This window comes from Penicillium digitatum, chromosome 4 (assembly GCF_016767815.1).
Source record: "Penicillium digitatum chromosome 4, complete sequence".
NCBI classification, from domain to species: Eukaryota; Fungi; Ascomycota; class Eurotiomycetes; order Eurotiales; family Aspergillaceae; genus Penicillium; species Penicillium digitatum.
In genome coordinates this window covers 3,181,178-3,194,553 of record NC_089387.1, presented here as the reverse complement: position 1 = coordinate 3,194,553, position 13,376 = coordinate 3,181,178, and the positions used below count along the sequence as shown (strand labels likewise).

Here is a 13,376-nt window from a genome sequence, read left to right as displayed (position 1 = left end):
CGAGTAGATAGAAGGGGATTGGACATCTAAAACGAGTGGATTATACGGTAATTTATTCCATTTTGGCGACGGCGAGGATAGTATTTCGTAGGCGTCAATAGTGTCAATCCACAGAGAATATGGAGTACGGAGAAAGCCACCACGTTCTTCAGGTTCGGAAAGTTGACTATTTTTTTAGGTTGCAGATGCCCCAGTAGGGGGTCAAACTTTTAGGGTAAAAAGTGAAATCCAAATGTACCGAATGTTTAATAGTGTGATGCAAATGCATGTTATATAGCATGATATGTAGCCCTAATAGGCACATAACATCTACATGGTGACCCCTGAAGACCAAATTCATAGCTATCACAAGCAAACTTGGATATCACATCCTATATCGACCTCAGGAGTACGGAGGACTGAGCACTCCGGACTAAGTCCTCCGTACTATGTTTAATGTTGTCAACCAGCTTTGAAGATGCCGTGCTCCACTTCCAATTAAAATTGGACCAAATGAAACACTGCTTTTCGGCCTATGAGGGTTTTATTCAAGGCATCTGTGGAGTCCTCCCCCCTTTTAGCCCCGTAAGAACAGGGATTATCTGCATGTACACCAGACACATCATCGTCCTAAAAAAACGTCCTGACCCCAACCTGTCACGCTTTTTTGCTCGGATCTGTTGATTTGACAACTCTAAACCACTCCTCAAAATCTTCCGAGTCAATACATAAACAGCCAACATCGATTTCTACTTGCAGGTTCGTTGACGCCTAGCCCAATTTCCCCTAAATTGCAGACTTAAATCACTAATTTGGTGGAGTAGACTTGAGTCGGAACCGAGACAATACTTGAACCACCTGGGACCCGCTCAGCTGCCACAAATTTTGTGCACTCAGAGCCTGAGAGACCACAAGCTGGACAGACTGCGAGCCCGCGAGCCCATTGCATCGTACGATTTCATGAGCAATTGAACTTGCTACTGCATCTCCCACCATGGGACAGCGAGAACTCCCACCGGTCCATGTTCCGCTATCGAGTCGTAAACCGGCACAACATGACCCATTGAGCACCCAGGAACAGACCCGAATGGCAGACCGGCGAGCCTCGAAAGCTCAAAGATTCTTCGGAACCGACATATCACTTCCTACAGAACATGGCGGGTGGCAGGAGTCTCCAAATGTACCCCGACCGAGCTTTGTGAAGCCAACCGATAGTGTTCCTAGGCAGACCACCGGCTTCGTTCCGTTCCCGCGCTCTTCAGAAAATCATCTGATGCCCGATCAAAACCTTCGCGTACGGGCCTCATCACCTCTGCTCAGTCAAGACTACCAATCGCAGGACGCCGCGCCGCCGCTTCCCAAGTTGTCTCCCAAGTCGTCGAAAAAGGTTCACCATACTGGTTCCTCGTCCACCCTGTTCTCCTATTTCAGCTCGAAAGAATCGTCCAAAACACCCAAGAACCAAGGGCTCCAGCCCAAAGCACTACACGGACTCAGCGTTGAGCCAGAGGTGACATACGTGCAGGATCAAGATCCACCGAAGGAATCCAAGCGAAAGACGCGATCTTCAAAAATTGATCTTTCCGTCTTGTTCCCGAAGCCGCGAAATCCTGCACCACCAACACTTCTATCCCCCCACCGAATGGTCAACTCCCCTTCCCCAGTCTCTACAGTTGTCCCGGATCCTTCTTTCAACAAGATTGAAAGGATGACCGGCGGCACGAGCAATTCTGCTAGCAGATACGTTGATCCACATCCCCCTCCTCTCCGATCTTCAATCACCAAAAATGACCCATCTAAGCATGGGGGTGAGAATTCAGATTTACCTTCAATTGCAGAGAGCAAAAACGGCGAGTGGTCGGAACAATCACTGGAGCGGACATTTGGGACGAGTGAGGTTGATTTGGCCCTGGATCGATATGCGGCGCGACGATCACTTTTGAGTCACGAACAATTGCAGCAAGAGAACGAAGGCCCCCAGGAACCTCGGAAAAGCTCGAGACGTGCTCACAGTCCCTCTCGACATAAGGAGACTCACTTGAGTCCTGTCTCAGGTCTAGACCCAAACCTTAGTCGTGGCTTAAGCACTCCCCAGGAGTCTTGGAAGACCAATGAGTCAAAATTTAAAAGTGATAGGAGCTCGTTGACCAAGAAGAGCAGCAAAAATACCTTGAAAAACAAGGACCTGCGAAACACTAGTATGCTTTGCCTCTCCTCTTCTTCAGAGGATGAGGATGACGATGACCTTACTCCAACATCCGAGTCAATGCGCAATACGAACAAGTTTAAAAGAGGCAGTGTGGCTACTTATGACGAAGACGAGCCTCACGTCTACACGTCTTCCACCGCCCATGCTGCCACGGCGGTAAGACGCTTTGACCGGGCACTCTCGACTAGCACACGTGGCTCCCGTCAAACTGAAAATAGCCTGCCAGTGCCTGTAGCTCGCCCACGAAAGGCCTCTCAATCCTCGAATGGGAAATCTTCTCAGAAAACTGGACGTACAACGCAAACTCGCCGTTCCAGCGGAGTTCCTAGTATCCCGGATGAAATTCTGGCGCAATTCCCGCAGCAACCTCTCCGCACCCCCGCAGAGTTGAAAGAGTTGAACCGGAGGAGTCGTGTGATCGCTGTGACCCGCCAAGAGCAAGATCTCCTAGAGGCAATGCGTATTCGGAAGGGCAAAGTCACACCCAGTCTGCTCAATGCTGTTGGAGCGGATAGAAGATCACTCGCCTCTGGCCCATCGCTAGATTCCTTCTGCGAATCCGACACCTCATTCCTGCGTCTCAGCAATGCATTCCCGCCATTTGACGTCTCGTCAGAAAAGGGTGTTACCCAATACAAAGATGGAACGCCCTCCCCAAGCTCGGGTTCGGATAATGAAAGGAAACCCCGCACTAAAGTTTCCTCTTCTGGTTTCAGTGCGGACTACTCTGAGAGCCTGCCCTCCCCTTCCACCAGCGGTATTTCGCCCATGACACCCACTTTACCGATTCATCGTTTCTCGCCGCTTCCCTCTCCGAAGCCACCCCCAAGAGGCCCCCCGCCTGCTATCCCCGAAAATCGGAAGCAACACACCCGCCGTCGCACCGACAGTAGCGAGGCTATCCTGCTGGATGATGGTGATGAGTTGAAGCGTAACAATGGACTTCCTCTCTGGTCTTTTGATTTTGATTGGAACCGGGAAAGCGCCAATATCGCCTCTGTGCACTGATCGCTTGGCCCTTATCACCCTAACCCAACCCTCTTTTAGTCCACCCCTTACATGATCCTTTTCACTTCTTCCCCCCCCCCTGCCTCCTCTCCTCTCTCCATCTGTATTCCCACTTCATTTCATCCTCAACAAATTTTCCTACATTTCCTTGACTAGATTGCATCTTGCAGCACATTGCTCCAAGCTTCTGTTTACCCAAGTATATAGACCTCACTTGTCCCTTTCATATAGGACCCTCTCTATTTCTTGCCTCTTTTCACTACCCATCACACATTTTTGGATTAGCGTTCATGTACGGCCTTCTATACCTGCTACTATGCTTATTTTGGACGGGTTTCGTGCTTTTCTCACGATTCCAATATTTCCGGTTCACGATTGTTGACAAACCCATTTTCAACAATCACCGATTCATCAACCAAACTTGCACAATGTTCTTGCTCGATTCGGTACTTAGCCCTGCCCGAAAATGATACTCCAGCTTAGCCTGAGCCGTACATCACAATGCATGGCGACCACAAGGGACATTGGCCCTATTAGATTTTAGGATTCACCGCTCATTTCTCTCTTTTTAAAAGTAATTTCCCCAACATTTTTGCGTACTTTGATTGTTAGATGACCCTCCGAAAGAGAAATGAGAAATTTGTGTCCATATAGAAAGATAATAGTCGGCCGCTCATACAACCTTTAATGTCTAAAAATACTGAACTCGGAGCATCCTGTCTGCTTTGAGCGCTTTTTAGAAAGCTTTTCTTTCTAACTGTCTTTTAGATGTCGTCTGAAACATGAACAAATGCTTGGAAAATCTACAAAATGGATGAATGACGACACGGGAGGAATAACATTGGGGGCTGCGGATGGGGTGGAGATGCTGTAGGCAGCTCGACGTCATCAACAACTTTCAAGGTTAAGGGGCTGGCCATCGATCCAAAACATTGCAAATGTGAGATGAGACCATCAAAGACGAAGCCCACAACTATGTATATGTACACACTGTTTACCTACTGCAGAGGAAACTCCTACGCTTGAACCTTTAGCCTATGATTCTGTACGTGACCCACACTCTCTGACCGCCGACCTTCTCGTCTACAACACCAGATTGTTGCTTCCTGATCACTCTATCTTCCTTTCCTTTTCTTCTTTTCGAGTTCTTCGACAAACTCTCCTTCATGCAGTGGAGTTAGCCAACGCCCATGCTCTCTTTCGCCTCCTAGCCACCCACATCGTCTCCGATCGCCTCGGGAAACTCTATCGGGTCCGAAGATCTTCAGAACAACCCACACCCCTGGTTCGCGGATTGGGGTCTGCAGTTTGCTCTACATCATACACAATTTTTCTTGCCGTTCCCTCCATTGACCCCACTTACCACATTCACCGGACTGAAGATTGCACTGCGTGCCCCTTTTGCGGAAACATTAGCCACTGGTCAGAGGGAACACGCGATCTGCTTCTTCATCATGGGAGATCGCGCCCAACGCCAGCCGTCTGGGCTGCAAGCTGCAGCCAGCATTGCACCGTGGATTCTGGTATGAGCTCTTTGGGCATTACACGGCCTTTGCGGCTTTGGGGACTCTATTGCTGACTTGTCTATGTTTCTTTCTAGTTGACTGCGGAATCGACTGCGTTTGTTTTGGTAAGCCACCGTGGAAAATTCTGGTGACAGAAATGGAGTGTAAGGCTAATTTGTGATAATATAACAATACAGCTAGCTCATTATTCTCGAGTTATGCCCCCCGCCGGTGGTAAACGCTACCTGACCTCTACGGCGGTCTTCCTAGTTGATGTGATCAAGCTGGCTATCTCCCTCACAATGGCACTTTACGATGTCTCCAAAACTGCACCACCATCGATGCCCGCCACATCCCTCTTTTTCTCCCTCACAAGCGCCGTGTTTTCAGGCGACAGCTGGAAACTCGCTATCCCTGCTGCGCTCGACGTCTTGTCTAACTCTCTCCTGTACATTGCGCTCTCGAACCAACGAGCAGCGTCGTTCCAGATTACATTCCAGCTGAAGTTTCTTACAACAGCAGTGTTTGGTCTGATGCTCCTGAGACGGAGCATCCCTCCCCGCAAGTGGGGCCTCCTTTTGCTTCTCATCGTGGGCGTGGCGTTGGTGCAAATTCCCAATGGCAGCTCCGAGCAGATGCTGAACGAAGATCACGCTAGCCACAATTTCCCTCGATCCTTGGAGGAGTGGAAGGCTCTTAAGCAAGGTGCTGGTTCTGGCAGCAGTTTGCACAAGCGGTCTGCAACATACGAGGGAATCGAACAAGACATCCTGACGGCTGACCCACATCTGAACCCCGCCATTGGTCTCTTTGCGACTATCGGCGCGTCCTTGGCTTCTGGACTTGAGAGTATCTATTTCGAGAAAGTCCTCAAGGACAGCTCAAGCCATATCTCGTTATGGGTCCGCAATGTGCAATTGGCTGTCTACTCCGTATTTCCGGCTCTCTTCATTGGAATTGTCTTCCAGGATGGCGAAAAAATCGCTGAAGATGGCTTCTTCCAGGGCTACAATTGGGCGGTATGGTCTACCATCATCATTCAAGCCTTGGGTGGTATCGTTTCTGCATTTTACGTCAGCCACGCGCAGAAGGATGCAAGGAGTTTGGCCACAACTGTCAATATAATTTTGAGCATTGTCGGAAGCATTTGGCTCTTTGACTTTGAAGTCACTACAAGCGTACGCCCCCTGCATTTTGAATACTTCCGGACTTCCCCCCACATGATAATTATGAACGAGACTGACTGGGACATTGTAGTTCCTCCTGGGCTCGGCTGCAGTTCTGACAGCAACCCACTACTATGGGAACCCCATCTTCCACCCTGCGATGGGTGCCTTGCGTGCACCTCCAATCCGCATTGATGCCTACGAAAAGGACACCGCAGGTCCTGATAGCTCTCCCGTGGCACCTCCCAACGACTTCTCTATTAAACTTCCGATCTCGCCTTTCCTCTCTCACGGCATGTCGTCATCCCGTCCTGCCTCACCAGCACCAGGCCAAACTAGAGTGAGCTCTAGCCGGAATGCAGAAACGGGCAGCTACTTCGATGAGAAGTGATTGCTGTAACCGGCTATTCACATTGATACCGGCCTCCTTAATGAGATGCGTTTTTAATGGGAAATGATATTGGACACCTGATAGATGCGGATGTAAGTGCGGCCTTTAGGAAGACCACCCGCCGCGAGCCTTTGCACTTTTCTTCATGCAGCTCCTAATTTGGAGCTAGCGACTCTTTGCTGCCCATTTCTGCATGTCCTCTTACTGTCAAGATGCTTGCTGGCTTTGGCTCATGTGTGAATATATACGAAGCAATGATACACTTTCACAAAACCTACAATGCTTGACAATTCCTATTCTTGCTGGTTTTTGAAAAGAAACTACAACAGTAAATTTGCTTACTTCAAAATGCCTGAGGTGGTCCCACGTGCTGTCACGTTATCGGGACCATGGACTTTGGAACTGAACACTAATGAAATCCATCACCTCCAACCCCCGATCCCTTCCTAATTGTCGAGAACACATTTGAAAATGCGAAAAAACCACCAGACCCCGAACTTTAAACCATTCCGAATGCCTTTCCAAAGGCCCTTCAATGACCTAGCGACATCTGCCCAGGATAACGAGCCTCAATTAGATGCCTTCGGTGAGTTTGCCGGCTGATCATTATGGTATGTACTGATTAAAATAAGACCTGGAACTACTGGCCTCAGAGGATAGAGAAAAGGCAAATAAAGACTCTGAATTCAGAGTTCCTAGATCTACGCCACTTCTAGCGTCTTGTCAGCCTGATAGACAGCCGCCGCAATTCTCTCATTTCTTTCAGCGTGAGTTGCTTGTATACGAGTGATTTCTGTCTTGGTGATTTGGGATTGACAAGCAAAAGCAAGCTCGAGCGTCTCTTCTTCTCGCTGGAATGAAACCAGTTCATCGGACCCTGTATTAGGGCCTCCCTCAAGCCCGTTAGCTTTGTTCCGTCCTAAGAAGGATGGAATCCGAGTGGGACAGCGCAGCCTGGAGACGAACCGTGGTCTTTACAACGATGAGACTTCACCCCAGGAAGTGATCCCTCAAGCGAGCCCCGAGGCTTTCTCTGGCAATAGGCAACGTCGAAATCAGTTTAGCAACATCACACCCTCTGTGCGGGGAATAGTTCTTGTATCAGTGAATAACCTACCGGAGAACTACCGCACGATGTTTCCCTTCCCACTTTTCAATGCCATTCAATCCAAATCCTTCCACTCCGTCTACAACAGCAATGACAACATCGTTCTGTCCGCGCCAACCGGCAGCGGCAAGACAGTGGTGATGGAATTGGCTATATGCAGACTTCTGAATACTCTCAAAGACGAGCGCTTCAAAGTAGTCTACCAAGCACCCACTAAGTCTCTCTGCAGCGAGCGGTTCCGAGATTGGCACTCCAAGTTCTCCAGCTTGAACCTCAAATGCGCAGAACTGACCGGGGATACAGACCACATGCAGCTGCGCAATGTCCAGAGTAGCCAGATTATCATTACGACGCCCGAGAAGTGGGATAGCATGACTCGGAAGTGGAAAGATCATAAGAAGCTGATGCAGCTCGTGAAGCTCTTTCTCATTGACGAGGTACATATTCTGAAGGAAAAGCGTGGAGCTACGCTTGAGGCTGTGGTTTCTCGGATGAAGAATATCGGATCGAATGTGAGATTTGTGGCTCTGAGTGCTACTGTTCCCAACTCCGAGGACATTGCTACCTGGCTTGGGAAGGATGCGACAAACCAACCTTTTCCTGCGCATCGCGAGCATTTTGGCGAGGAGTTTCGTCCTGTCGTGTTGAAGAAGTTTGTCTATGGATTTACGTCTAGCCTGAATGACTTTGCGTTTGATAAAGTCTGTGGTTCAAAGTATGTGGCCTTTTATGAAGTTCTTGGATGCCCTTTTGCTACCGCCTTCTCTATTTTTGAGTTTTTCGTTTGGTATTCTGACCATTGCTTTGAAAGGTTACCCGAGGTGATCGGAATGCATTCCTGCAAGAAGCCCATCTTGATTTTCTGTTGCACACGGAATTCATCGCTCGCGACGGCGAAAGAACTAGCTCGGCTCTTCACATTGACGAATCCGCCCGCCAGGCTTTGGAAGGAACCCAAGAAGCGCCTCGAAGCCCATAACGAGGATCTTAAAAGTATGTACCTGAGCTATTTTCTAGACCCAAACTGCTAATTAAAGATAGCAACACTTCCTGCTGGTGTAGCGTTCCACCATGCTGGTTTGGGCCCCGCTGATCGCCACGCAGTTGAGACAGGGTTTAGAGAGGGGAATATCTACGTCATATGCTGCACGTCAACACTTGCAGTTGGGATAAACCTACCTTGTCACCTCGTCATAATCAAAAACACCGTCAGTTGGCAAGATGGAGGCTGCAAGGAGTACTCGGATTTGGAGATGATGCAGATGCTCGGGCGCGCGGGCCGGCCTCAATTCGACGACAGCGCAACAGCAGTCATTCTCACCAGGAAGGAGCGTGTGGCTCACTACGAGAAACTTGTTCAGGGGTCAGAGAGTCTGGAGAGCTGCTTGCATTTGAATCTGATCGATCATCTAAATGCCGAGATCGGTCTGGGGAATATCTCGGACGTGGAAACGGCTGTCAACTGGCTTGCAGGGACATTTTTGTTTGTAAGACTGCGTCGGAATCCGACGCATTACAAGCTCAAAGAAGGGGCAAGCCAAGAAGATGAGGATCAGTTGCTTCGCCACATCTGTGAGAAGGACATAGATCTCCTTCAAAAATGTGGTTTGATTGAAGCCGAGAGACTACGTTCAACCCAATTTGGCGAAGCCATGGCTCGGTACTACGTCCGGTTTGAGACTATGAAAGTTCTATTGTCACTGAAGCCAAAAGCATCTCTGTCCGAAATCGTGGGTCTACTCTTCCCAGATTGTTGAAATGCGGAACTTCACCTGACATTACTATTCCAGCTTAACGTTGTCGCACAAGGCGAAGAGTTCCACGAGATTCGCCTCAAAGCCGGCGAGAAATCACTCTACCGAGAGATCAATCGTGACGCAGGGATTCGTTTTCCTATCAAGGTCGACCTAGCCCTTCCAGCTCACAAAATCTCACTACTCCTCCAATCAGAGCTGGGGGCTGTTGAATACCCTAACAATGACGCTCTCCAAAAGCATAAATTCACATTCCAACAAGACAAAAGCCTAGTCTTCGCGCATGTTAACCGACTAATCCGTTGCCTGATTGACTGTGAAATTGCCCGCGGCGACTCAATCGCGATCCGCAATGCCCTTGAACTCGCTCGGAGCTTCGGAGCAAAGGTTTGGGACCACTCGCCTCTTCAAATGAAGCAGATCGAGCAAGTGGGCATTGTTGCAGTTCGGAAGTTGGCTGCTGCTGGGATTACCAGTATTGAAGGGTTGGAATGTGCTGAGGCTCATCAGATTGAGATGGTTCTTAGCAAGAATCCGCCTTTCGGGTCGAAGTTGCTTTCAAGATTGAAGGAATTCCCAAAATTGAGGGTTTCTCTGAAGATGCTTGGAAAGGTTTCCAAATTTCCTTTGATCGCAAATTCCATTTTGCTAATGTGGGACACAGGAAGTGAAAGTTGACTGCGTCATTGTCCGATTCAAGGCTGAAGTTGCGTTCATGAACGACAAGATCCCGACGTTCTTCCAACATCGCCCGATTTATGTTTCTTGCTTGATAGAGAGGTCTGATGGATACATGATCGATTTCAGACGCACAAGGTAAGATGTTCGTCCAGTTATTTCGTTAGAGGTAAAGGTTGATGCCATTCCAGCGCGAGCAAGCTCCAAGAGAAATTGGAAATTGAACTTACCGCAGGCTTGACCAGTGTGGAGCATCTTATTGTCTGCCATGTTATGTGTGATGAAATTGGTAAGACTTTCGAACGTGAATAAGAGCGATGATTCATTCTGCTTTTGCCTCTGTGCATCACAAATATTCATTCTGACGATTTCCAGCTGGGACATCCCGACAAGCTGAGCTCAGACATGACCTGCCATCTAGCCTCTTTGATACTGTGCGAGATAAGAATACCAGTACCCAGAATATGGAAATTTCGAACCTACTATCTCGTCCCCCCAAGGGGAATGTGAATTCCAAAGACGAAGAAAAACCTAAGACCGATGTGTCTCGTCCCCACGAACGAGATATGACTAGTAACAAGACTAAGGCTCGGTGGGACGTGGATGATTTTGATGGCGATGACTTGCAACTCGATGATTTCCTCATTACGAATGAACGTCTTGGCAAAGCCACGACATCTACAAGGCCAAAACCTCGCGAGTTTGATGATGTAGATTGGTTTTCAATTAATTCAACTCCGCCGAGTCCAGCTAGGGCAGCGCAGAAGATCTCAAACGCCCGAGAAAGTGACTGGACGGTGGATATGGATGCGCCTGCGAATGAATACGAGCCTGTTAGACTTGCAAATGGCAAATGGGCATGCAACCACAAATGCAAAGACAAAACAAGGTTTGAGAAAGCCATTAATCACTGCATTCTTAAGCTAATAATCCCAGTTGCAAACATTTCTGCTGCCGTGAGGGTTTGGAAAAACCCCCGAAGCCACCGAAGCGGACCATCCCCGCGAATCAAAAGGAAGCCGGTCTCAATCAACTGACTATCTCCACCAGCATCACAAAGCCAACCCCAACCGCTAAATCAATTATGGAAAAGCAAGGGGTCAAACACTGTGCCACGGGGCCAAAGAATGACGACCATGCTTCTAAGGCGAAGAAGATATCAACATCGCAAGCAACAAAGAACATTGCAAGTTGTGAGAAGTCTGTCCTTTTGGAGAGGGACAAGAACCTTTCTTTTTGTAAGAGAAAGTGGGAAAAGAGTCCGGCGAACCCCCTCTCCAGTGATTATGGTGATGAAACCTTCGACGATCTACCATTACCATCTTGTCTTCTCAGAAATAGGGGATCAGGGCTTGCAACTTCAGTTTTTCCAGTGATGGAAGATCAGGCGAAGAGCAAGCCCACGGATTATCCGATCGTTGAAACGAAGAACATAGACCCCGAGCCTTCTCCCTCTGCTTCACGGTCAGGCCAACCTCAAAACAACCAAACGAAGCCATCATCCCACACACCTCAACACGAGATAATCGAGATTCCGGACGACACACCGCCATACTCAGCGGGATCTCCAAAGACAACTAACAAAGAGTCTCCTGTCAAGAAGAGCACACTCTCACTCTCACTAAGAGCAGACTCACCTCCCAACCTGAAACGGAAGGCAAGTCAAGACGAAACTGGAACGGAAAATTCAAAGCGGGCGAAGCAAAGTCCCTGTGTTTCTGCTTTACAGTTTCATGGTTCAAACATTTCGAATGATGAAAACCCACTAAATCCAGATCAGCCTGCGTCTTCTGTCTCTCCTGTGTTTCTCGATTCTCCGGTTGCTGTTTCTCCTCTGATCGGTGGTCGGATGGATTTGACTGCATCATGGCCTAATAATGATGGCATTGATCTGCTTGATGAGTTCAAAGATATTATTCAACTTCTTTGAATGCGCGAAAACTGCTGGTCAACTGGTGTACCTTAGATTTTTTTTCAAGCATCTCTAGGATTTCTTTTGCGTTGAGGTACGCTTGGTGTTAAATTGCTGCCGACTGGTGCAAGTTGCGGCTTCTCTTACTTCTATATAAAATATGGGGGGCCATGCTGTATTCGAATTTAGAAGTTTCAGCATAAAAATGTCCTGAAAGAATTCCATTGCTTTGATATTCTTCGATATGTTCTCCGCAGGACTTCACATCTTTCAACTTACCGAAATCATGACCATCTGCAAGACAATATATCTTGTATGCAGTATGCAATGGTATTTTCTAAACCTGTTCTCTGCCTTCGGTTGCATTGTCCTGGTAAGATTTACCCCCGCATTCATTGAATGATACGATAAGTTCTTTTGCTTCTAGGCAAGTGGATGGGCATATGAATTCCTTCTTCTGCCCAAGAACGTGTCCGTGCGTATTTCTAACCAAATCTAGGTCCCATTTAGCTAAGCCTGCTACTCCGCGTGATTGAGGATTCCACCCCTACAAGTTCCGTCATTGTCGCACCCGTCTGTAATACCACGTCCATCGTTGTAAATTCTTTCATTTTCACGTCTGAAACCTTCCACTCCGACTTTTTCGTGGCCGATATGTAGGCGCATGTGCAGCGAGGTCAGTAGCTACTTGGGGGCACTAGTCGTTGGGTTGCGCAAGAGAAATAGAAGGAAGTTGTAGGAAGATAATCGCTCAAGAAAGGGAGAAAGCGTTGACCGTAGAATATGATTCTACAGCGTGCATTCAAAAATATCTTGCTATACAGCTATTTAAGTTTCTCTTGGATGCTAGGAGGACGTCGAAGCTTCATTCATCGGTGTCATGGTCACCCAGGATACCTTAGAGACTCGCATCCGGTGGGTCAAATCATTGCAGCTCTGCTGAGGAGATTTGACCCACTTCGAACACCCTCGTTGTTGGCCTAGACGCGCTTCTCTTTCTGTTCGTAGTTGCTGAAGACTTTGTAGTTACCCAGGGCGGCCTCAGTGTCGGCTTCGGAGCGCTTCTCCTTCGCGTCTTCGTAGCTGCTGAAGACTTTGTAGTTACCCAGGGCGGCCTCAGTGTCGGCTTCGGAGCGCTTCTCCTTCGCGTCTTCGTAGCTGCTGAAGACTTTGTAGTTACCCAGGGCGGCCTCAGTGTCGGCTTCGGAGCGCTTCACTGATATAGCATTAGAATTGAGACCAAGCGAGTCAATTTTTAAGAAGATGCCGGGATCTTTACCAGGAGCTGCAACAACAAGGCCTTCCGCTGCAAGGCAGCCAGCGACAAGAATCACCGCTTTGAGATGCATTTTGATTGATGTGAATAGATCAAGAAACCTGTGGATTGGGTGGATGTATGTCTGGTTAGGATGAAAGATGAATCATAGATTTTACGCTTCTTATCATGTCAAATTTATACCCGAAGTTGTGAACCTTCGTTGGGACTCAGTAAGAATCGCCATTCTCCGCAAACGTGATAAATCGAAACACCGATCTCCCTCGAAAAAAACTCCATGCAAGTACATATGTTGACGCCAGTTATGCTGACTGTGCACTAGTGCATTTTTGTGTATATGGAGATGTTGATAATCCGACGTTGAGCTCAGCTGACCTGACAATGCATGGG

General features: G+C 48.3%; 4 protein-coding genes across 4 annotated transcripts; 3 read left to right on the top strand and 1 right to left on the bottom strand.

Moving 5' to 3' along the window:
* Positions 1-973: 973 nt before the first annotated feature.
* On the top strand, positions 974-3,196 carry Pdw03_1079 (nucleotide-sugar transporter-domain-containing protein; the record flags this gene model as incomplete). The annotated part of the gene is made up of 1 exon (XM_014679323.1): positions 974-3,196. The coding sequence occupies one exon, from the start codon at positions 974-976 to the stop codon at positions 3,194-3,196; it is 2,223 nt and encodes a 740-aa protein (XP_014534809.1).
* Positions 3,197-4,650: 1,454 nt separating this feature from the next.
* Positions 4,651-6,258, top strand: Pdw03_1078 (UDP-galactose transporter, putative; the record flags this gene model as incomplete). The annotated part of the gene is made up of 4 exons (XM_014679322.1): positions 4,651-4,719; positions 4,797-4,826; positions 4,899-5,879; positions 5,959-6,258. 4 exons carry the CDS (start codon positions 4,651-4,653, stop codon positions 6,256-6,258), a joined length of 1,380 nt encoding a protein of 459 aa, XP_014534808.1.
* A 471-nt stretch (positions 6,259-6,729) lies between these two features.
* Positions 6,730-11,728, top strand: Pdw03_1077 (DEAD/DEAH box DNA helicase (Mer3), putative; the record flags this gene model as incomplete). Its single annotated transcript, XM_066099798.1, has 10 exons — positions 6,730-6,844; positions 6,891-7,025; positions 7,085-8,081; positions 8,178-8,359; positions 8,408-9,096; positions 9,157-9,732; positions 9,785-9,936; positions 9,990-10,087; positions 10,174-10,687; positions 10,735-11,728. The coding sequence occupies 10 exons, from the start codon at positions 6,730-6,732 to the stop codon at positions 11,726-11,728; spliced, it is 4,452 nt and encodes a 1,483-aa protein (XP_065957525.1).
* Positions 11,729-12,690: 962 nt separating this feature from the next.
* Pdw03_1076 (uncharacterized protein) lies at positions 12,691-13,059 on the bottom strand (the record flags this gene model as incomplete). The annotated part of the gene is made up of 1 exon (XM_014679320.1): positions 12,691-13,059. One exon carries the CDS (start codon positions 13,057-13,059, stop codon positions 12,691-12,693), a length of 369 nt encoding a protein of 122 aa, XP_014534806.1.
* Positions 13,060-13,376: the final 317 nt, after the last annotated feature.